At 40.4% G+C, this 25104-nt stretch overlaps 2 protein-coding genes across 2 annotated transcripts; both read right to left on the reverse strand.

The window, feature by feature from the left end:
- Positions 1 to 126: 126 nt before the first annotated feature.
- On the reverse strand, positions 127 to 11135 carry LOC142376697 (charged multivesicular body protein 4b). Its single transcript, XM_075460166.1, has 5 exons — positions 10762 to 11135; positions 4008 to 4185; positions 3566 to 3680; positions 2927 to 3053; positions 127 to 2832 (listed from the first exon to the last, which is right to left on the reverse strand). The coding sequence occupies exons 1-5, from the start codon at positions 10943 to 10945 to the stop codon at positions 2768 to 2770; spliced, it is 669 nt and encodes a 222-aa protein (XP_075316281.1). The 5' UTR covers positions 10946 to 11135; the 3' UTR covers positions 127 to 2767.
- A 775-nt stretch (positions 11136 to 11910) lies between these two features.
- On the reverse strand, positions 11911 to 17041 carry LOC142377691 (ciliary microtubule inner protein 1-like). The gene is made up of 4 exons (XM_075462001.1): positions 16993 to 17041; positions 15386 to 15467; positions 14458 to 14556; positions 11911 to 12124 (listed from the first exon to the last, which is right to left on the reverse strand). The coding sequence occupies exons 1-4, from the start codon at positions 17031 to 17033 to the stop codon at positions 11969 to 11971; spliced, it is 378 nt and encodes a 125-aa protein (XP_075318116.1). The 5' UTR covers positions 17034 to 17041; the 3' UTR covers positions 11911 to 11968.
- Between the last annotated feature and the right edge of the window lie 8063 nt (positions 17042 to 25104).

Consider the following 25104-nt stretch of genomic DNA (forward strand, 5'->3'; position numbering starts at 1 on the left):
CGGATGGTTCTGATTCAGTGTGATCACAACAAAGACAAATAAGGAACATACGAAGCAACACAAGACCAAAGCCCCGGACATTTAAGGCACGGAAACGAGACTTCACAGATGCAACAGGGCTCGCACTTGCATTGAATCCCAACTTTATTTAGATAAACTGTATACAACCTCACATCAGCAACATTCAAATGGCTGCCCCAATGAAAATCCAACTCTTCGTACATCTCTGAGCAGAACTGGCTACAGGTCACCAAGTATTTTCTGTACAGCCAGCAGGAAAAATAACATCTGAGGTAAATAGAAAAAAATAAACAAACTATACTAGCATATGTAAGTTTTTCCAAATATATATTTATATAAATGTAAGGATTGTGATCACGTTCTTATTTAGACCCCGATCTTTCCGTTCGTGAACCTGTGTGCCAACAGAAAGAGAGAGAAGTGCAGCTGCAGCCGTGCGGAGGCGGGCGGCGGGCAGAAGCTGAGCTCATGTCATGATTTCATTAGGAAGAACCGGAAACAAACAGCCAGCGTGCACCACTTAGTGCTCAAACCGATTTATGGGTAATTCAAAGGAAGATGAAAAAGTCCACCTCAACATCTTCACACGCAGTCACTTTGTTAAAAAGCTGAAACACACACACACACACACACACACACACACACACACACACACACATCATGTAGGATTTCCTCACATTCTGTCATTGTTAAACCACAGACAGGCAAGGCGCTGGAGGTGTCAGGCACGAGAGTGACTTCAAATAGCCAGAAGTCCTCCGAGCTGTTGCAGTGTGCCTGCCGGTAGCCATGTTGGAGTGTTAGAGCAGAAAATGAACGAGTTGCTATATCTGTATCAGTTAACGTCGGCCAACAGTGGTATCGCAAGTGTTTTCTGTGGATAAACCCGATAAACCCATATTTCTACTTAAGGAAAACACCGTAGCTGCAATTATAGATTAATTTATCTCAGCTGCACTGAGATGGAAGCAGAGAGATAAGAAATCAATTTCTAAGACTGGACGATAAACGGCTGAGTGCCACAAAAGGTTAAAAAAAATTCTGTTCTTATTTGATTAACCTAAAACACCAAGAGGCTCCCAATTAAGTTCTGTTTCTCACACATTCCTCAGAGGGGTCGAGCGGTTTAGGCCCAGTTTGCTGCAAGCTAAAAGAAACCACAGGCAGGTAAAGGGGATAACAGCGATTATCTCAATGTTCTGTTGGGAAACATTCATGTGGACGTGATGCACAACAACCGCTGCTGCTGACCAAGCACCCCGTCAGGTCAATGCTCCCCACCTCCCTGTTGAGGAACGATTTAAAGAACGGGACAAGGCTGCAACTTTCTAACTCCTCAAAACGCCAATAAGGTGGAGCATCAGGGAAACAGGCTGGAGCCTGCCTGATGCCCAGAGACCACAACCGGCAGGACCCACAGAGGAGGACGGGTCAGACAACATGTGGCCGCTCTGTGTAAACATGAACTTTAGTGAACTGGTGTAGGTGGAAGCAGCACAGCCCAGCGAACAGAGCGTTTTTAGCCCCTAAAACACTCCATAAAGCCGTTTTAATTACGTTTTTGATTGGTTAAGACCAATTATAATTCTTCAGCTAAACGGCTTGGTGGTTTCTCCACAGCCAACACATTGTTGTGCAGAGCGCTGCTCCGGGGGGGGGAGCAGCCCTTCATACCTCAGAGTCAGTTCATAACTTTAAAGATCTGTGTTGACTTGTTTACCAAGAATCCTCCTGCGGTCTAGTGCAGGTTTCAGCTCGTTTCCCTCGTCCTGAATGATCGGGTGTAAATCTGGCTAAATCCAGGCTCGTGACAAATAATTTCTACCTCTAAAAGAAAAAAAAAGTGATCAGCATTCTTATAAAAAAAGAAGAAATTCAGGCGATCTGATGCATTCAAGGGACAATAAAGTCATGATTCTAATGAAATTTGTGACATTTTTTGGGAAATATTGGATAATTGCAGGTAACAATGATTTATGCCTGAAGGTGATCTCTTTCAGGAAACCTCCACCAACCAGTTTTTTATTGGTAAATTAACCGATTACATCCAGAGGTCCAACCGATGAAAGAAGGAGTTTTCAATGGAAACTTCAACAAGAGATTTTTTTTTTCACAACAGCATGTCCTTGTTTTGCAGTTTGACAGTGACAGTTCAAAGACAAAGCCCTACATCCTTATTATTACTATTATTATTATCATGTCCTCTTTCTTTTGTTTTGGCTGGTTTTGGGATTTAGCAGGTGGGTTTGTCGTCACCTTTGTAGCAGAGCGGGTAGACGACGATGCAGGAAGCTGAAAAAAATGGCTGCACTCATCTGTTGATTCTTTACATTCTCCCGAAGACAAGCCTCATCCTGCTCCTCCACACACCCTTCCCCTGACAGTATGCCCTAAGTGCTCATGCTCTTTGTTTTTGCACAAAGAGAATTTTGACACGCATTACCTCGGGCTGTTTAGGAGGGACATTTTTCTTTCACTCTTTGCCCTGAAGAAAGAGAGGAGTGCACAGCCGGAGCAAAGAGAATCATTCTGTGATAATTGGAGGAGAAAAAGCCCGGGTTCATTTCATTTGAGTCTGCAAACATGCGCACAAGTGCATACTTAAGAGGTTTGGGGAATGGTTAGACATTGGGATGAAGGCTTTCAGAAAGAGCAGCGTGCCAGCAGCCCGGAGTCTTCGTCTCTCTTCCAGATGTCTGGAGCCAGTGTAGTAACAGAGAGACAGACAGGAGGGCCGACAGCTGGCTCAGTTAGCTGCCCAGGCCTCCAGGTCCGCCATGTCGTCCTCGTCTTCTTCCACCTTCTTTTTGGCTAAAACAAACAGGCAGAAAACATTTTATTTAATATTCCCGAGTGTTTTTTTTAAATAAAATGTGTTCTATGTGTGTGCGGCGGCATGCGACACCTGGTTTAGATGGCAGGGATGTTGACGGTACGCTGGGTAGAGGGACGTCTTCTGTTCCCTGGATTTCCAAGAGATTTTTGTCCAGCTCTTCCTGTTCCAGCTCCTCCAGCTCTGCCATAAGGTCATCCTAAACACAAACACACACATTACATTACATTACGGTCATTCTGCAAACGCTTTTATCCAAAGCGACTTACAATAAGTGCGTTCAACATCGGTAGGCAAAAGAACTTCAGGTCACAAGAAATCATAAGTGCATTTCCTTCCAAAACCAAACAGCTAAGAGCATAACTAGTGCCAGAGTAAGTGCAGTAAGTTAGGTACCGAGACAGATGGGAAGACAATTTGGAAAACAAAGACAAATTAGGAAACAAATAAGTGCGTAAGGAACTAGGACGAAGCGGGTGATGTCCTAATTCTAGATTCATAAAGCTATACACTACTTTTGAATTCATTTTTGGATTTTGCGTACAAATGCGATTAATCGTGATTAATCAGGGAAATCATGTGATTAATTAGATTAAAAATTTTAATCGTTGCCCAGCCCTATTTTTCATTTAATCTTATATACGTTGAAGCCGTAGCTCCACCTCAGGCTTCACAAGGTTTCTGTGAGCGCAGCATTTCAGTCACTCTCACCTCATCAAATTCTTCCCCGAAGCCGACTGGTCTGGAGATGACGTCTGAGATTTCCTGGGCCACTTCCTGCTGTTCTGTGATTTCTGCCATCAGATCGTCTACTTTGTCTATGTCCCTGCAAAAATGGGGAAGCGGAAACAGAGACTGATGCCATGTAAAATAAAAAAAAATAAAAAAAACAACACAAACATGCTAAAGGATAAACCAATAATGAAGCGTGTACCAACCTATTAAAGGAAATGAACCGATCACATGGTTATATTTGGAGTTTAACTCTTCTTTATACAAAATCTAAACAGCAAACACGTTTCAGCAGGTGAAAATAATTCAATCCTCTATATCCAGAGTGTAGAATAACTCTCTTATTTAAAGCCAATACGAAGAAAGGTGAATACTTAAGAAAACAAAAATAATGATAAAAGAAGCCCCTCAAAGATCTTACATGTTCTCATGTGCAGCCTTCATTGCTTTAGCAGCATAGCCCATGTTTTTGAGCACTTCTGTGTTAGTGTTGGCGTTCTCCAAAGCCTCTCTCTGGAACTCGATGGTGGACAGCGTCCCATCAATCTGGCCCAGCTGCTTCTCGTAACGCTTTTTCCTCTTCAGGGCCTGCAGAGCCGCTGGCCAGAGACAAGGAGGAGACACAGAATTAAAGGTTTCCTCTCCCAAACAGACCAGGAGAAACTCATCCATGCATTCATCTCCAGTAGACTCCATCACTGTAATGCTCTTTTAACTGGACTTCCCAAAAAGAGCATTAAACATCTGCAGCTCATCCAGAACACTGCTGCTGGAGTTTTAACCCGGACTAAGAGATCTGAACACATCACAGCAGCTTTAAAATCTTTACTCTGGCTTCCAGTCAGTCACAGAATAGATTTTAAAAGCCTGCTGATGGTTTATAAATCCCAGAACGGTTTAGGCCCAAAATCCTTGGGCCTAAAATGATTTTATTTGTTTCTCTTTATATTCTTTTATGTGTTTTTAATGCTTTTTCCACTCCCTGCTGCAATGCTTTTATTTTATGTGAAGCACTTTGAATTGTTTTGTACATGAAATGTGCTATACAAATAAACTTGATAGGATACAAAGTTCACTTTGTATCCTATCAAAGACCATCTCTTTACTCTTCTGCCGAATATATCTGCATCTCTATATTTTCAGTTTATTAATTTTTGCTTTGTGATGCGCTGCAGTTAACTGCCCCCCGTGTTCCACTGATGTCCTGAAGCAGATCAGATAAAATCCCATCTGAGCCACAGACTGTTAAAGCTTTATCCCCTCACTGCCTCTCTTTTTACCTGTGAGGTTTACCTGCATGTCCTTTTAAATACTCCAACGGTTCATCTAACCCACACATGAGTCAGAAAAACTGACCTGAACCTGCTGAGTCATGAGAGCATGACAACATACACCCGAGTCTGGGTGAGAGTGTGAGACAGAAGCTGAGTCAGACGGGAAGTTCTGCTGGAAAAGTCTGCTGCTAAATTATTCAGACACCTCAAAAACAGACATGGTGCCACCTTGTGGTGCAGTTCTAGCTTAAAGTAATACTTCACTAAATGGATTTAGTGAAAATTTTAGAGCTGGGCAGCGATTAAAATGTTTTAATGATTTCCCTGATTAATCACGATTAATCACATTTGTATGCAAAATCCAAAAGTAGTGTATAGCTGTTAGCATTTAGTTTTATTTTAAATGTGCTGCCATATGAATGAAAGTGCCATAACATTTGTTGTGCAAACACACTTTTAACATCAGCATTTTTTTAAACAAATCTTTTTATTAGATTTTTCATTCATATACGAATATGTGTCAATACTTGACACACATAATGTATCTAGGTAGACTTATTAAAAGGTAGTAAGAGGAATGACTTAACGCGTATGCTGAAAAACAATAACCAAGTTAACTTAAGCCGGAACGCCTTCAGTGACTGAACTTTAGTTACCCATTATCCCACCCACTGTTAGTTGAAACATCAGCATCTTTCTGTAGTTTTTATGTAGAAGCCTCGCTCCACTGTCTGTTTCCTTGAATGACTTGCTGCTATCAGTTGTGTGTTTTGCCTTTAAGTGATATTTTAGACTGGAACTACTACGCTGAGAAGACAATTCAACTTGGCTGTAAATGCAGGAGTTTTTTTATTTATTTATTTTGAAATACATGTTTTATGTTGAAACAAGTAAAACAGGAAGTAGCGCCGGTTAGCTCAGTGAGCTTCACACAGAGACAGAGGAGCACCTGTAACGGTGATGTCCAACTTTAAAATGAAAATGGCCGAGTAAAAGTTCCGTACCCTTCTCCATGTTTGGTGGATCCGCCGATTACTTTCTTTTACGGTTCCGCAGCAGACAGCAACAGAATTTTACAATAATAAAATGCGTTAATGCGCGATAAAATATTTATCGGCCTTAAATAAAGAACAACTTAATGCGATAATAACGAGTTAACTCGCCCAGCCCTAGAAAATATGTAAAGCCTCTGTTCAACATGCACTAATTTGAAGGTGACTAAATATGCTGGCTTTATGCGGCACACAAACCGACATAAGGATGGGTCTTCATTGGCATAAGATTTATTCAAGGAGAAATTAGATTAGATTCAACTTTATTGTCATTGAACACAGTAACAAGTACTTGAACAACGAAATGCAGTTTAGCATCTAACCAGAAGTGCAGAGTATGTACAAATGGGCAGTGCAGGTGTGAGCTGAATATACTATATTCAATTCAATTCAAAAATACTTTATTTATCCCAGAGGGAAATTAAATGTTGATGTAACTCAATTAAATCAAGGAGTTATTATAGATGCTGATGGCTGTGGGCAGGAATGATTTCCTGTAGCGGTCCGTTTTGCATCCAAACTGAAGACAATGTATTATGTATTATAGATTACTAGGGATGGGAATCGAGAAGTGTTTAAATTCCTTGGAATCGCAATTTTGCAAACGATTCCCTTATAGATTCCAGTGGGCGCGAATGACATCACCACTCAACGTTGCGTGGCGAGTCCAGCGCAGCCAGCAGTCAACAGTAAACATGGCGCCCAAACACTCGAAAGTTTGATTACACATCCCTAAAAAAGACGACAACAAGGCAACTTGCAAAGTGAATATTTCACCAAAGGGAGGAAATACTACCAACATGCAATAACTATGAATGAATGATTAACGTTGGTGAATCTGAACCCAGCGGCAATGTTAGCAACGTTAGCATGTCCTCAGCTAACACTGCAGGTAACTAACTAACTAACAAACAAACACTGCCTATCATGTTAGCACCATTTGCCTCATTGTAAAACCTGCTGTTAGTAACGGTTAAGGTTAAATGAATGCCTTCTCAGGCATTACATTTAGATGAAATCATGAGCGACAGAGCCTGACTGGCTCAGAGCCAGAGGCTGGTGGTACTACCCCCAGTTCACGTCTACCTCCAGCTTCTCCTTTCACCAGAGCAGGGAAGAGTTAAATTACCCAGGCCAGGATAGACGTTTGTACGGGTTTGTAAGGTCATGACTCCTGTTACTTCTAAACTAAACAAAGTTGATGCTAATCGACCGGTTTGTTGTCCTTTTTCTCCAAATGAGAATCGATAAGGGAACCGATAAAGAACCGCATCGTTAAGCAGAATCGAAAATGGAATTGGAATCGTAAAAATCTTATCAATTCCCATCCCTATAGATTACTACAGGTATGATTGACTATACTATAGAATATATACAGTATGTTGATTAGTGCAGGTATGAAAAAGTAAATGCTGTTATATACAGAGAGTGTTAAAAAATATATACAGTAAGATATTTAACAGTAAAAAAAAAAAACAGCAGATGTAGGAGCCACCTCCAACAGACAGCCTTATTAAATGAATAAACTAACAGCACCACCCAGCCTTTCCCTCTCTGTAGGTTTTATTAGCATGAAACACACTTTTTACAGCAAATGATCCAAAGGAAAGAGAAGAAAAAAAATAGTGTTTAATGTTTCATGAGTTTTGGTCTTGCTCGTGTTCTTACTGCAGTCACACCCAGTGGACAGAAACCGAGGTGAGGTGAAAGATGACGTTAACTGAGAGGTGACAGGAACTGTTTGTTTCTACGGGTGTAATAAGACCTTTGCAAGCGAGAGGCCAATCCCAGTCCCACGGCCACGGCCACGCCTCTTTAATGCGCGTAAACATGCAGAAAAGTGATATTTTTAAACTGCTTCCACCCATCACGGGGAGGTTTTACATAACCACAGGTGATCAAGGAATGACACGTAGGCAGGCGGACGGATGAAGCCGTTAATGTCCAATAAAACAACCTTCAGGGAAGATTCCCTAAAGCTTTTCTGAAGAGGAGGCTTCTATTTTTTGCCGCTACAGTGGTCGGAGTCAAACAACTTTAAAGGTTTTAGACACAACCGACGAGATCAAGTGACCAGACTTTGTCACAAAAGTTTTAAGGGATGTAAATCTATTTATTTCCATCAACACTTTAACTAAACATCCCTCTGTTTACACTGATGTTTGAATTGTGCACGGAAAGACGAGGAGAACCACAAGACTGATTTATTTTTAGGATATACTGCTGACAGTGGCCTCCATTTTGTACAGGAAGTACAGCAAAAGTACTTCATTTGTACTCCAGCACCATCAGTTCAACAGAGCCTCAATACTAAGGTTTATTACTAAATATATGCAGAATTACATTCCCATGAGCTTGTGAGAAAACTTGAATGTCAGACTGAGTGTGAGGGTCCACCTGTGTGTTATCCTTGTGTGCTTGAGCCTCTCTGAACCACAGTCTGTAAACTTTGAGGTGTGTTTTACCACAACATTCTTCTTCAGAATGATTCTCTATTTCAACCAAGACTAAATAAGAAACATTATAACATTATAACGTTACGGTCTAAATCTATGAAAGAGCTTTATAACAGAAGCTGTGCAGCTGTTCTTTGGGTAGCATTCATAACATACTAATTCTCAGTTTCTGCTCGGGGCCACCAAACATCAATATCTCTCACAAACACAAACTCGTAGTCGGTCTGCTCCACCGGGAGCCAGATGGCAGCCGCGAATTCCAGTTTTATCAGATTATATCCGCAGCATTAGATCAGAAACAGACGGCCACAGAAATCATTATCAGATCCTGTGTATTAAGAGCTGCTATTTAAATCTCACAGACGCTTTGCTTGTGTTGCCCTTTGCTTTCTGTCTGCCAGCTTCATTTTAGGAACGACTTTTATCACCACAGGGTGAGTACACAGCACACCGTCTTTGATGGGGGTGCCATACAAATAACTGTTCATTTTTATAAAGGCAGTGTTGTGTTACACATTGTAAAATATGTGCCACGTGTAGAGCAAAAGACAAACTGATAACATCTACAGCCATCGAGTCGATAAGCAGGTCAACAACCAAACACACTACATGGCAACAACAACTGCTGTTTAAAATAATGTTGTCTTCAAATCTAGGCTAAAAACCTACTTATTTAGGATTGCTTTTAATACCCAGTAGTATGATGACACTTTTATCTTATTTGATTTTGTTGTATTTTATTGCTTTTATTTGTTTTTACTTCTTCTTCTCTTTATTTATTACCTGCTGTAAAGCACTTTGGTACACTGTAATGATTGTTTGTAAAGGGCTGTATAAATAAAATACATTTACATTTACAAAATAAAAGTGGGACTGACATAGCGTCCTGTTTTAATGGCGTGGTGAATGCTGATAAGAGCTGCAGTAAGGTCACCTTCTTCTAACCATTATATCATTTAGGTACTTTCCTGAATACTCTGTCGTGGAGTAAAAGACTGAGCTGAACAAAGACAAAGGTTCCCGTTGAAATACTTGAATCCAGATAGTGTGTGTGTGTGTGTGTGTGTGAACATGAGGGAGGTGTCAGGTGTTAAAGGTATCCCGCACATGCTGTCGTGCCAGGTTTGGTATACTAGCTATGCGTTGTATGCTTTATACTTTCATTTGCCCCACAGATAGATAAAGACAAGGATATGGAAAAGAAGAACTCGGGTTTTATTGTTGGCAAAAGTCGAAAATAATCTAAGTCAGAGCAGGACTTTAAAACTAGCTTTAGACGAGCTCAGGCGCTTGCGTTATGAGTGTTGGCACGAGGCTTTTTATCCAAAAAAGGATTTGTTGTGGCTTTACAGTACTTCCTGTAACCACAGCAGGAAATCTGGTTGTATTCAACATAAATTAATACTCAGTAGACTGTATTGAACTTGCCTTGAGAGGACTTTTGCTGTTAATTGGTGCGAATAATTTGAGCTAAAACTGAAACAAATTTAATAACCAGACAACTGACAGCCTTCACAAACATGTAGATAGTCCTCTTTGTGAAAAATGTGCTTTACTGAAAACTGAAACTACCTGCCTGGTCAACAAACTAGAAAAGCAAGTGGGTGAATTCTATTAATACAAAAAAAAAAAAAAACTTTTGTCAAGTAAATTATTTTCAGTGGAAATAAGCGAAGGTGAAGGAACTGGCGAAAATGTGCATTTTCTAATAGGAATATGTTACTCTTACAAAATCTCATTTGTTGAAATGTAAGAATTTAGCCAATCTAAAATAATATTAGTTATTCATCAATCTGGAAATAGATTATCACCACAAAATGTACATTATTTTTTTTTGTATTATGGTAATAATGAGAACCAGAGAAGAAAATATGGTTTTAATTGACTCTATGCAAAAACTATATTAAAGCAGGAGTGTATTTCAGCATACAGAGTGACTGAATTGTACAAATACCTTTTAATCTAATAATTCATATAACAAAAAAAGACTTTATGAACTCACTGAATATTTTACGTGTAATGATAATGTTTGCAGTTGAGGTTGGGTGTTTATGGAAAACCTAGTGTTATCATGGATAAGGGAGGGGTTAAATAAGGTTGAGTTTTTCTTTCTTCCTGATGAGTTATAAAAACAAACCCTGAAATTATACACTCAAATAAGTTAATTAACTAAACTATTTAAACGAGCTGTCACCTTACAAACGTTGTTGCTGCGGCTTTAACAGTATACAAAGTATTTACTGCCCCTTAACGAGACTTTTTTAAATTTAAAACCCATGACCTGTGTTCAGGTCGGCAGCCAACTTCCCTGCTCCCTCTGTGGAGTTAGCTAGCCGGCTAACATGAGGGTTGTTTATCCAGTAAGGCAGGACAGATGCGGAAGTTTTGCTCACCTCGCTTGTTTTTCGTGCCATTCTTCTTTGCCGTCACGAGCTCCTGTTCGATTTTCTTCTCTAAAAATTCCTGTTTTTTGGCCAACATCTCCTCCGTCTCCCTGAGTCGCTGGATAGCATCCTGGGGTGTCGGTCCCTTCCCACCCTTACCCCCGCTACCGAAAATCTTCGCAATCAACGACATTTTTTATATTAAATGAAAACAGTAACGAGAGTTTTAACCGTACTCAAATCTCCGGTACTTTATAAAAGCGAACAGATAATAATTCAATGGTTTTACTGTCCTCCTTGAAAACTATAAGTGCCGAGCCTGGGGACCACCGCTGTTGCTGCTGCCGCCGCCGCTGCTGCTGTTGTTGTTGTGTCTTCTTCCGCCTTTGTCGACAGGCCTCGTGATGTCATTACGTAAGCGCTTAAACGTGACTCACGCGTGGTTACTCACAACCACAAGGGGATTTCACACATGAGCAACCACTGCTTTCAAAACCACTCTTACGTTATTGTCATACATAACTCTTAACCGTGTTAAAACAGTAAAAATGACAATTTCATTGTTTTAGATAATACTTTAAATAAAATATATTTACATTTACCTATTCAAATCTAGGCTAAAAACCTACTTATTTAGGATTGCTTTTAATACCCAGTAGTATGATGACACTTTTATCTTATTTGATTTTGTTGTATTCTATTGCTTTCACTGTTCTTTTGGTGTTTTTATTTGTTTTTACTTATTCTTCTCTTTATTTATTACCTGCTGTAAAGCACTTTGGTACATCGTAAGGATTGTCTGTAAAGGCCTGTATAAATAAAATACATTTACATTTACATGGAGATACTTGCCATACACTTTGTTGGTAGTTTATTTGACAGCACACGAAGCTAACATAATGACAATCTAAAAATCTCGCTCTAAATTCTCCCTTTTTTAAAAGATAGATTTTCAAACAGCTGTCAAGAGGTGTCTATTTAGCTTTGAGGTCATTTACATAAAATATGTAGTTATTTAATTTGGCCTCTGTAGGGCAGTGTAGTGACATGCAGATGCAAATAAATCTGTCCCTTAGCACCCGCAACATCAATATTACTTGAAGCTTTTAGATACATTTATTGTAAAGAGAGAGACCATACAATGGGCATTTTAACCCACGCTCAAAACAAAGTTGGAAACAATAAGCTGAAACAGCAGGGAAGGGGGAACTTTCATTCAGCTGCAAGCATCCCGAGGCCAGCCCAGTTCCTTCAGAAAACTACGCCTCCCATGATGCACCGTGCTGTAATTTTCCAGCTGAAGACCTGAGTGGCCTGAACGCCAACCAATAAAAGCCTGAGTTGTCTGTGGAACAGGAGGGGAGGAGCCAACCTGGAAGAGTGAAACACAGGCTGAGAGAGAAATAACTGTATACTGTATTGTGAAAAAGTCCCTCATTTCTTTATAAATAGATGCTGCATTGTATTGAAACATGTAAAGACATGCATGCCAGTACAGTATATAAGACAAAAACAGAGTTTGTACAATTGTAATGAGATTGAAAGTCAATATTTGGTATGAACCCTCTTATCTTTCTGTCATTTCTTTAAAGGGATAGTTCGCCTCTTTTGACATGAAGCTGTTTGCCATCCCATATTAGCAATATCATTTATGAACATTTTCTTACCCCCTGCTGCGTCCTGTGAGCCGAGTTCCAGCCTCGTTTTGGGGTCCACGAAGCTAGTCCGGTTAGTGCTCGGTCTGCTCTTCGGTCTGCACAGTTTTACATTGGACGCATTGATACCAAGGGAGGCAAAAATAGCGCCAAGCGAAGTGAGGTCTGACTTTTTCATCGAGAACGATTTTGATGATGCAAATGTATTACTCTTTTGAACGCATATTTTTTTGAGAAGTAAAACGCTTTATTTTTTAAGCCCCAGCCAACTAGCCGGACTACCTTCATCAACACCAAAACGAGGCTGGAACTCGGCTCACAGGACGCAGCAGGGGGTAAGAAGATGTTCAGAAATGATATTGCTAATATGGGATGTCATACAGCTTCATGTCAAAAGAGGCGAACTATACCTTTAAGGAGTCTTCAGAAATAGTTCTCCAGGCTTCTTGAAGGACCTTTCAAAGCTCTGCTTTCGAAGTTGGCAGTCTTTCGTTTCAGTTTCTGCCAACATGATCCCACACTGCTTCAGTATTGTTGAGGTCCGGGCTCTGGGGAGGATTCATCCCTCCATCAGACCTGCTGCCACTGATTTTCAGTCCACTTCTTGTGTCCTTTGGCACAGCTCAGCCTTTTCTCCCTGTTTCCCTTCCTTAAGAACGGCTTCTTGACAGCCACCCTTCCATAGAGCCCATTTCTGATGAGGCTTGGGCCAACAGCAGATGGATCAGCTGAAGGTCCAGATGCATCTCTCAGCTCCTGTGTCTGGATTCTTTCCTCTTTCTTAAAGGGACATTATGTAATTTCTTCCCCATCTAGTGGTGCAATTTTATTTTGCGAAGTCGAATGAATTTGCTCTCTAGCGCCTCGCATTTTCAAATGTGCGCTGCAACTTCTTGAACTGCGGCAGGCGGAATGTGTCAAGATTCAAGAAGCTATAGCTTCAGACTCAAGGTCCATACAAACAAAAAGACATCAAGACACACAGCACAAAGGATTACATAACACACATACAATAACACTATAAATACAGATGACAGATAACAGATAACATGTCAGATAACATAAGTGGACATAGCTTTTGGTGTGCAAACAATGCAATTAGTCATATTCCGGGAGTTACTGGAAGTGACGTCGACGCAGCGTTAGCAGCAGTGTCTAGTTGCTATCTGGAAAGTGTTCTTTTAAATAAACTCCCAGTAAACTTACAAACTTTCTAATGCCTCGTTTTGTGAGTTAAGAGCCTATGAGTACTACAGCAGAAGTTTGGTAACAATCGATGCATTATTAGTGGGATAATTTACGAGATAAAATCTATTTACCATTAGCACCAGTAATAAGCCATTCGGCGGACGTAAAGTCAAAATGATGTCATTTCCGCTTGCAGGCCCGGCTTTGGGGAAAACGCGATTCGAAGTGCTTTTTGTCCCTCTCGGCACTTCGTCGTTTTTCATAGACCAGAAGGACATGGCAGCCTCCATAGAGCTTACCCGCTCTATGTAGATACAGACAAGTTATTCTTCACTCAGGAGGATAATTGAGATTTTTGACAGAGATAATTTTACACCAATGAGGACTAATTTATGAATGATGTTGATTTGAGCTAATAAATTACTTAATTTATTACATAGTGTCCCTTTAAGGACATCACTTTCAGATCCTGTTTATCTGCCGTGCATGGCATTTTTCTTTGGTATTTTTCATAGATGCAACTAAAGAAATGGGAGCAAATGATTTGTCATTGTGACAGGCTGCTAGTAACAAATGGTCTAAAGATACATTTGTTGTTGTCGTCTGTTATTTGTAGACGCAACACTAGTTCATCCCTTGAGTTAGCCATCTTTTTTTTTATTCTTATTCTTGAGTGATTCAAAAACAAGCAGCCAACATCCGAAGAAATACTTTGAAAAAACCTTCAGAAAGCCCAAATAACCACTGCTCCAGAACACTGTTGATGAACACAAGGTCTTAACTAATGAGTGGTAGAGAAGTTTGTGAACCTTAAAACTACAGTATGTGCTTCCAGATAGATAGATATATAGACAGATCATACGTGGATGTTTTTTCGTGGAGGGCTGGAAGGTTGAACAGTCGGGTGTTCACGGAGTTCCACTTTTAGTGCCTCCTTCATCTTCACACTCTCCGTCTCAAACTGAAATACACATGACAGAAGGTCTGAGTGATGCACACTAATCTGCATTCACACTTGTTTGAATGCAAAAAGCTGAAACATCTATGTTTACTTTTCTTTTGAGAGAACGTGTTCGTTGCTAATACGTCTAATCTGGTGTCTTGCCTATAATCAACTCACCATGGTGCTACATATGTATATAAGTAGGGCTAGGCGAGTTAACTCGTTATTATCGCGTTAACTTGTTAATTATTTAACGCCGATAAATATTTTATCGCGCATTAACGCTGGTTTTAATATTTATTTTATTATTGTAAAAGTCTGTTGCAGTCTGTAACATCACTGCTACAGGTGCTCCTCGGTCTGTGTGTGAAGCTCACGGAGCTAACCGGCGCTACTTCCTGTTTTACTTGTTTCAACATAAAAGCACGTATTTCAAAATAAAAAAAAAAAAAAAAAACTCCTGCATTTACAGCCATGTTGAATTGTCTTCTTCTCGCCGTGTAGTTCCAGTCTAAAATATCACTTAAAGGCAAAACACACAACTGATAGCAGCAAGTCATTCAAGGAAACAGACAGTGGAGCGAGGCTTCTACATAAAAACTACAGAAAGATGCTGATGTTAAAAGTGTGTTTGCACAACAAATGTTATGGCACTTTCATTCATATGGCAGCACATTTCAAATAAAACTAAATGCTAAAAGCTATACACTACTTTTGAATTAATTTTTGGATTTTGCGTACAAATGTGATTTATCATGATTAATCAGGGAAATCATGTGATTAATTAGATTAAAAATTTTAATCGTTGCCCAGCCCTATATATAAGACATATGCATAATATGTATACCTCTTTGTAGGCTTCAGTGAGGAAGCCCCACTTCTTGGGCCAGACTGCAGCTGAATTCTTCTCGGTTTTTAAGTGTGCTTTCCTACAAACGCAATGAGAAAAGCTTCTTATCATGTGCAACATCTTTCTTCACAAAGCACTGTAAGGGCAATTAAACTGGTGCTTCCACCATGAGTAGCACATTTAAGTTTCTTAAATGAACTTACAACAACAACTTCCTTTTTTTTTTTTTTTTTTTTAAATCCAACTTTATTTAAATCCATAGAAAACCTACCAAAAAATGCACCTTATATAAATATGTCCGCTTGTAAATTTGCCAAAGAGCATATGCTCATCAACAGTTAAACCACGGCATCCTTACATGTTTACAGGATACTTTTCCTGCTAATTCATGCATTTCACGTTTAAGCTTTCTTGATTTTCTTTTTCTGCATCATTTGAAGTTGTATTGTTTATCAGAGTGACTCACCAAGTGTAATCTTTAGAGATAAAGCTTACTTGATCAGTTAGTATAGCATGCTTTACTAGTAATCTAACATGAATAAAATGAGTTGAACTAAAATTGAGCGAAATAATCATTTGGCGTATACAGATGATAAAGTATGTCTCATACATTTTATACGTTTACAAACAAAAACAGGTCAGGACTTAAAGTTAACGTGATCGACATGATAAAATCCTTTACAGTTACTTGTTTTTTTTTATATAAAAGGTAATAGAAATAAACATAAACAACATTGATGAAGTCAGTTGTGATGTTTACCAGATTTCGTCCTGATGCACGAAGTTGATGGGTTCAGATGTTTGCTGTGAATCGGCCATCTGTCCTAAATGTGTGGGTATGTGTGACTTCTTTCTTTGTGTCCGGCTAATGTTACACCTGTGTGTAAGTCACAATGATAAACTGTTTGCTGTTGTCATAGAGACGGGGCTTCCCGACACACGGAGGGAGGAAACTGCTGGAAGGTCACAGGGAGCTCAGATGGCTGTGTTTTCAGATTTTATTTGAAGCATTTTGAGTTTTCACAATAAAAATGTAAGGGAATAAAAATGGAATTCCAATAAAAATGGAAAAAAAATGTCCAGACTGAGAAGGAATTAAGTTAACGTGCGTCTCTTCCTCCTGTACTGGCTCACTCCCATACACAGAACAAACATGAAGTGGCATGTTTAAGTTAAATATTTTATCAGGTTATTAAAAGTTGAATGTAAGTTATTGATCTTTGTCGGTTCACATAGAGAGAGAAAAAAAAACAGTACAGTATATTTCCTGTGAAATGTTTTAAACAGGAAAATAATCAAACAGATAAAATAAACACATATTAGACAGGTTCCTAAAGTTCATATAAGTCTTTTAAGAGCAAAAACAGTTTTAGTTTTGGAAACATGAATTAGTTGCTGCAGCTGACCTAATAAGATGAACCGAATAAAATATGCTGATGCACGAGCTTTCTGAGAATACATGGTGAACACACTGGTTATGAAGCACCCGAGACATGCACTGGTAGATAAACAGCTGCAATGTGTTCAAAACGTTCTACATTAAAGTAACGGTAAAAAGTTACTGCGACCGTTACGACAAATAAGAGGAAAAAAGACTTTCTTACCCACAACAGATGTAGATAAAAGACACAGTAACAGCAGACATGTGAAGCTTTCCATGTTGAAACCAAAGTGAAGTCAGCCTGAGGTGGAAGTTTCAGTCGCACTGTGCGCAGCTGAAAAAAAATGACTCTTTTCCGCTATGTTCTGCTCTGTTGCCATTCATTCTGATCCCTGAACTGTTCAGTTTTCTATTTATCGCAGGCATTTCTAAAAAGATCAAGTTCTTACACCACTCATTCTGAGCACTAAATGCATTCAAAATCACTTTATCATCCAGTGAAACCTGATCAGGAAGCCATTAGGACACATCCACCAGCTTGATGTTGATGTGTTTCACTGTTTCAGGCCACTGAAGTGTTCTCAGTGTTATATTTGGGCACTCACAGGGACAGTTTGTCGACTTTAGACATTTTCTCATGAGCCAAAAGTTTCATGAACAAGTTCAGACACTCATGCTTGTCAGAAACACCAGCTAGTATGTGAAAATAAAAGCCATCGACCCGAAGCTGACTGGTTCCTCTCTTTCTTTTTAAACCACAAAAACACAGTGTTTTCTTTCCTTCTTTCTTCTACTCTGGAACGGCACAGATGTTTTTCGTGGATTTTCTTGCGTTTCGTCTGTCAGATTTGTCATTTCCAGATAACAGCTTCACAAATAAATGATTCCAGGTTTCTGAAATATTTCCTTTGTGAGACAGTTCAAATATTTGGAGCATCAGCACTTCCCCGAACTACTTTAAAGACTAAGTTGCTCATTCAGATCACCGGAAACAGAAATGAGGACCTAAAGTTCACCCTTTGCCTCTAAAACCTGTTTCACCACCAAAACACTGTAGAGATGAAGTGAACTTAGTTTGTGGTTTGCTAAAAAAAACTGCAGAGCTGTCTGACAGACTAATGTAAATGTAAATGTATTTTATTTATACAGCCCTCTACAGACAATCCTTACGATGTACCAAAGTGCTTTACAGCAGGTAATAAATAAAGAGAAGAATAAGTAAAAACAAATAAAAACAATAAAAGAACAGTGAAAGCAATAAAATACAACAAAATCGAATAAGATAAAATAAGATAAAAGTGTCATCATACTACTGGGTATTAAAATAAATCCTAAATAAGTAGGTTTTTAGGCTAGATCTGAAGAGGCCCAGGTCAGAAATAAGACGCAGCTGGACGGGGGGCTTATTCCAGAGCCTGGGGGCAGCTTTGGGAAAAGGCTCGCTCACCCCAGGGTTTGTATTCTGACCTGGGCACTTCCAGCAGAAACTGATCTGTTGACCTCAGAGCTCTACCAGGACTGTTAAAAGCTCAGATAAATACGACGGGGCGAGGCCGTTAAGAGCTTTAAAAACAAAGTTTAACCACATCCCAAATCACTTTTACAAACACTATTTACTAAAATATCAATAAAAACATCTGAGGGGAGTTGGCATCTGTATTTGATCAAAGACTGAATGAGTTGTACACGATAAAATTGCTGAATTTTGCTGAGCAATGGACATCTTCTGACTTATCTGTTGGCTCTGGAAACATAATTCTTACAGCAGATGCAGTATAATGGTGACGCGCCTGGGGTGTAGCCTCATGTTATGTCCACCAGGTGGAGCTCTAATCAAGGACAACATCTTATGTCTATCCATGAAACCTAAATATCAGTTTTTCCTGCAGTAATGTTTCCTCCCACCTTTTTTATTTTTCTAAAAGTCAAATCAGACTTTCTTACAGAAATTGTGAGAAGATAAATAATTTCAAGTTTTATCAAAGTGGATTAGTAATTGTATAGTGTTGCATGCTGTAATATTTTCATCACAGCTTGCCATATTAAACTGCTGTATTGTGGAGATCATGCAGATATTTTATTTCAAGGCCTGGGTGTTTCTGTCTGTGTGAACCACCATTTACATTGTTAGAGTATGTGTAGACTTCCAGATTCTTCCAATTGACCATATTCCCAGATAACAAGGAATGTTCGGCCCAAACAGAGCATACATCTGGAAATATCTTTGGCCCTCATTTGGCCTTGAATGAGGGCGTTTACTCAGGGAGAGTGTGGCAGCCGAAACTGCTCCCATATCCACCAGACAAAACATTTGTTATAATCTATGTCAAAGTTAGTTGTGACATTTTATGACACAATCTGGCGACTACAACTCATTCAATAACCCAAGTAAGGCACAGCTCACTAACTTTGGGTCATGCCTTGCCCATATAACACTTAGCAATGTCCTAACTGAGTCAAAAGTGCCTAAACTCGGGCAGATTAGGTCCAGATATGTTTACCGTCTGGTGTAGACCTTCTCCACCTCGTCAAAGAGAGTTCCTGTGTGTTTTCAGGTGGGTTTCTTTACGTCAGTGCTCTTGGTACTTTAACCTCCCCGCCTGCAGCTGCTGCTTGTTTCATGGATTCACACACGGCACAGTTCAGACTCACACTGGATGATGCACTTTTATCTGTTTTCTGTCTGCTGCTGCCGTCACTCCGGCAACGCTGATGAAAACGTTCCCTTAAACCGTGACACTATGAAAAAGAGGCCCGTTATAGAAATGTTGTTTTGTTTGTGTTGATGGCACTCAAGACACTTTAATGTGGTGTAGATGGAGCAGGACTTGTTTCCCAGTAAACCAGAAAAACAGGGTTCCTACCTCCAGAAGACGAAATGAAACCCTAACCAAATAGTTCTTAATTGTGTGTAACCATGTGTGTGAGCCTTGGTGGTTCTGAGTTCCGCTATGCTCTGCTGTCATATGGGGTTCCACAGGGTTCAATTTTAGGGCCCCTGCTTTTTCCCACTGTACTTGCTGCCCCTGGGTTCCATCCTGAGAAAGCATGGTATCTCTTTCCATTGTTATGCTGATGACAGCCAGATCTATGTGCCACTAAGGAAGAAGGATGCTTTCTCTCTTAAACCAATTCTGTTATGTTTTGAAGACATTAAAGTCTGGATGTCCTTAAACTTTTTAAAATTCAACTTAAATAAGACAGAAGTGATGCTGTTTGGTGGCTCTTGCAAATCCCCTCCTGTTGACTTGGGCCCCTTGGTGCAATACAGAAAGCCAACAGTCAGAAACTTGGGTTTTAAGATGGACAGTGATATTAAATTGGACCGGCAAATTTGTGCAATAGTGAAGGCCAGCTTTTTTTTTGGCAAAGGTGAAGCCTACATCTCGGCTACTGCAATGCACTTTATCTCGGAGTCCGCCAGTCCTCCCTCGCACGTCTCCAGTTGGTCCAAAATGCTGCCACTCGCCTCCTAACTGGAACACATAAGAAGGAGCACATCACTCCCATTTTAGCCCCCCTCCACTGGCTGCCTGTGCATTTTAGAATCCATTTTAAGATTAGTTTGTTTGTTTTTAAATCTTTAAATGGACTCGCCCCACCTTACCTCTCTGAGCTGCTCCAGCCGTATGCTCCTGCCCGGTGCCTCAGGTCAACTGATCAGCTGCTCCTGGAGGTACCGAGGGCTAAACGGAAGCTCAGAGGAAATAGAACCTTTTCCGCTGCCAGTCCTAAACTGTGGAACGACCTCCCACTGTACATCAGACAAGCCCCTTCACTGCCCATTTTTAAAACCCGTCTAAAAAAAACATTTTTATTCCCTGGCTTTTAACCCAGCATGAGACTCTGTTTCTGTTATTGTTTTAATATTGTTACTGGTTATTAGTGTTTTTACATTGTTCTGATGTTTTATGCCTTATATTTCGTGTTGTTATGCATGTACAGCACTTTGTTTCAGCCACGACTGTTTCAAAGGGCTTTATTAAAGTTGAGTTGAGTTAATTCTCAGTGTGAGTGATGACAGTCTAAGTAGGTAGAAAAGTTCCTGCCCCATTTGTTTTGCGTGGCCTATCCAGCAAATTATCAACGTCCTGTTCAGTGGTGTGCACAGACCTTTTGAAGGGATGGGGCGGAAAGAAAAAAAAAAAGGGCACATATTGCTTCTCTAAGATCATTGCTGATGTCTTTCCTCCTTGGCATTGTGTTAACACACACCTGTATGCTGCAGACCAGACTAAATAAACAATGATGCTATAATAGCGTTCATTTCAGGCTGTAATTATTCAATTCTAAGACCTGGTATGGATTATTTCTTGCTTGAAACCTTGACTTTACACAAAGCTGAACTGAGATAATGTGCAGGTGTTCTTATTTCAATAGGCAGCAGTTTTAGTTTACAGGTGATTTGAATCCTGCCAAACTTTCAGATTGATTGGGTCATGAGCAAGATCTGGCTTTTGTCAAGTCAAGTATAATTGAGTCGAACTCTGCTGAAAGTATATTTACTTTATACTAGTATAGGTAGGGTATGATGATCGGATGGGTCCGATGATGGCCCGTCTAAGACCCCAATTATTCCGATTTCTGATTAAACCGAGGCTTCAAGACGGATACAGGTCGTTTAGGCCATTGGCGTTTAGGCCGCAGTCGTTTAGGCCGACAGAGGAGTCGTTTAGGCCAGGCTACCTGAGCAGCTGAAATCTTTATTACTGTACATTCGTTATTATAAGATATAAGTCAGCTCTACTGGTCTGTCTGGGTAGCCTACATAACTATGGTAAATTATTTAATAACCAACTTTAGTGTGGAAACGTTTTTTTTATTTAATAAATGGTGATTTATAAATTCATAAAATTGTGGAAATAATCATCCGCATTGCCACATTCATTGGACAATAATGCTGTATAATACAAATTCGGTTAGCTTAACAATGCTAAATCGCAATCATGCTAACGAGCAGAAACGAACATTTTAAAGAGTGCAAATACACACCAGGAGCAAGAAAACACTATCAGAAAGGTAAGCAACATGTACACATTCATTTCACATCAGTATGAACATAACTTACATCGTCAGTGACTGCCGCACCGGTGTAAACATGTCGAGTGGTGAACGTGAAGAGAGGAAGAGGAACTGCACAAACCGTCTTCAAAATAAAACGCCCACTTCGAATAACAACGAATGTACAATAATAAAGATTTCAGCTCCAGGTAGCCTGCCCTAAACAACTCCTATGTTGGCCTAAACGACTGCGGCCTAAACGCCAATGGCCTAAACGACCTGCTCCCTTCAAGACAACAAGTTTTACCCACGGCTGGGTTTCGGTCATTTGCTCACCTAGCCTGGGAATTCCCATGCTGCTTTGCGCGTGATTTCATTCACACTGCAAAGGCAGCCTGGAAACCACCGCCCTTATTTTTGCTTGAGTTAGGGAACCAATCACAGATTGGGGGGGGGGGCAGCAAGACGATGACGACGTCTATGTGCGACACCGAAGCTTGTAGAGTGTTAATCCAACATGGCAGCGGACACAACGTTACCGTTCAATGCAGCCTTAGAAAGTGTTTTAAGTAGCTTAGAACGCAAGTTTACTAAAAAAGAGCAACGTTTGGCGTTGAAAGATTTTATTGCCTTCTTCCTCGTCGAATTTCTGTCACTCTACATACGTCATCTGGTATAAGTTAAACAATTGGCTATGAATCGCGCACAAAGCAGCATGGGAAGAACCAGACGCCATTTAATAGACATTCGTAGCACCCAATAAACGGCTCTAGGCATTCATAAACCACGCCTCAAATACGAGAAAATGCACACCTAGTTCCCAGACCACCATCTCATCGAGATGTGGACGCGTCAGCCAGGCTATTGCTCACCAGCAGATTTGATTGATTTTAGCAAAGAAACTTAGAAAAACTTCCACCAAGAGACACAAAGGCTCTATCCGTGCAGTTCCGATACTTTCAGTGTGCTGTGGTGAGTTTTTAAAGCTCTTGCTTTAGTGTGGGGACCGCCCATCGAAAGTTTACCAAGAAGTGGTTTCAGAGAGGGGAGTGACGGCCTGTTCACAGACCCCGATTATTCCGATTTCTGATGGCCCAACCAAAAAGTTTTACCCACGGATTTCAGTGTAAAATAGATAAGTTTTAAATACGACACACTTGCGTTGTCTTGTTGGGATGTAGATCAGTACAGCTTCCTAGTTTTTAATGAAGAGAAGTTTTAAAGACGACACAGTTGCATTGTCTTATAGGGCTGTAGGTGAGTTAAAGATCCGTACAGCTTCCTATTGCATCAGTTTTCATGAAGCTAAAGTTTACAACACCGTTGTCTTTAGACATTTTAGTACCTAAATTCATCATTAACCTATTACAAACACCAAAATCCACTCAGTCAGCACTTAAATCCCAGTCCTCTTGTTAACTTTGATATTGTTCCATCCGACAACAATCCCTCACATTTTGGGACAGTTGCTCAAACAAGGCACTTTCCCCTTAAAAAGGCCTAGTGAAAGAAATTTGAAGTAAAGAAATGGGAAGAACAACTTACTTACAACACTAAACCATCCATCCATAGCTCTGAAACCTATTACACGCCAACTGGACAACTGTCAAATGCAAGCTTCTCACAAGCTGAGTAACTTTTACAGTTTGGAGCGCAGCTTACAGACCGTCACGTGTGTAATATAATAAGTCACGGGACTATGGACATCAGCTTTGGGAGTAGGAAGACAAAGAGACAAGGGCACTGCGGCCAAAAGGGGAGAGAATGGCCCATGGCCAAGAGGAGAAAAGGGCTCGGTGGCCAAGAGGAGACAGAGGCAATAGTGTGTCATACCTTTTGATGGTCCAAATGGAAATGAAATTCTGCTCCAATTGATCGACACCGATTTAACGGACAAACTAGCAACTAAACGGTTTTGACATGACAGATGGGTCTTTTTGTTGAGGTAATAAATTGAAGTAACCCACTAATCTTTGGGAGATCCAACCTGAAAAGAACACAACTTATCTAAACAGTGTGTCATTCCTTTTATGGTCCAAATAGAAATTAAATTCTGCTCCATTTGATCGAAACCTATTTTACAGACTAACCAGGCAACTAAGCGGTTTTAACACGACCGATTGGTATGTTTGGACGGACAATAAACTGAGATGAGGTCCAGTCTTCACACAGCACCTGAAGAAAGGTTCAACCTGAAAACATCCTAACCAACACAAACACGAGATGTAGTGCTGGACCATAGAAACAAAACAAAAAGGTGGTGAAAAAGCTTTATTAAGAGAAAGAGGAAAAGATGACGCACAAAGAGAGGTAAAAGAGGTACAGTTCGCTCATCTACCTGCGGGAGTAAGGTGTGTGGGGGGGGGGGTTAATGGGACAAAGTAACAGTTAAAGTAACACGAGAGAATTTCACCTCAAAATCACCTCAAGTTGGGGGATGCTACAGGATCTGAACTAGGTTCAGAGGTTAATTCAAAATGAGACATTTAGGAGTTTTTAAATCTTTTCATCGGTTTTGAAGCTCCACTTTGTTCCGAAGTGGAGTTTGCAACCATTTACCTTAAAGCTGCGGTCGGCAACTTTTTTTTAGTCATATTAGCTTGAACTGTCATGGGATTCTGGAAGTAGAATATTAAATAGGCTGTTTAGGAAAAATAATGAATTCTGTAGCTCCCTCTGAAGCCTGTAATCATGCTTGCAAAAACCGAGCGCTCCCGGCTCTTTTTAACCAATCACGTTAGGGTGGAGGAATCCTACCTGTCAATCACAGCTTGTGCACACGCTGCTGAGCGTGAGTCTGCCCCAGCTTGTGTGCGCTCACACTGGTGTGAACTCACGTGCACAACCTCGTCCACAGAGGGGGAGGGGTTTGGGGGGCGATTCGGAGCTTGTTAGAGGTTGGGGGAGGGACCTGAAAGTTGTATCAGTTCGAATTTTCCGACTTTAGACTTACAATTTTGAAAACCTGCCGACTGCAGCTTTAAAGGGGAACTCCGGGGCATTTGAAGCGCATTTCCATTGCTAGAGGTTGTCAAATACTGATAGTAGGACACAGACAGGTGCAAATCTGCGCTCCCTGTGTGGAGATCGCGCTGTTTGCGCAGCCATGCGAGGCTAATACGTGGTGGCTAAGGGGCAAGCGCTAACCCTTCCACTTAAAACAACAACTTGCACACTGCAGAAACGTCACACCACTTTATAAACCATCCGACAATAAAGTCACAAGCCTTACCATCAAAACCATATGCATGGTTCTCACATTACTGGCATGGGGACGTTACAAAACAACTTTATAAACAGCATGTAACTCACCGGCTGGTTGTACGCTCGCGCA

This window comes from Odontesthes bonariensis, chromosome 3 (assembly GCF_027942865.1).
Source record: "Odontesthes bonariensis isolate fOdoBon6 chromosome 3, fOdoBon6.hap1, whole genome shotgun sequence".
Classification (NCBI taxonomy): domain Eukaryota; kingdom Metazoa; phylum Chordata; class Actinopteri; order Atheriniformes; family Atherinopsidae; genus Odontesthes; species Odontesthes bonariensis.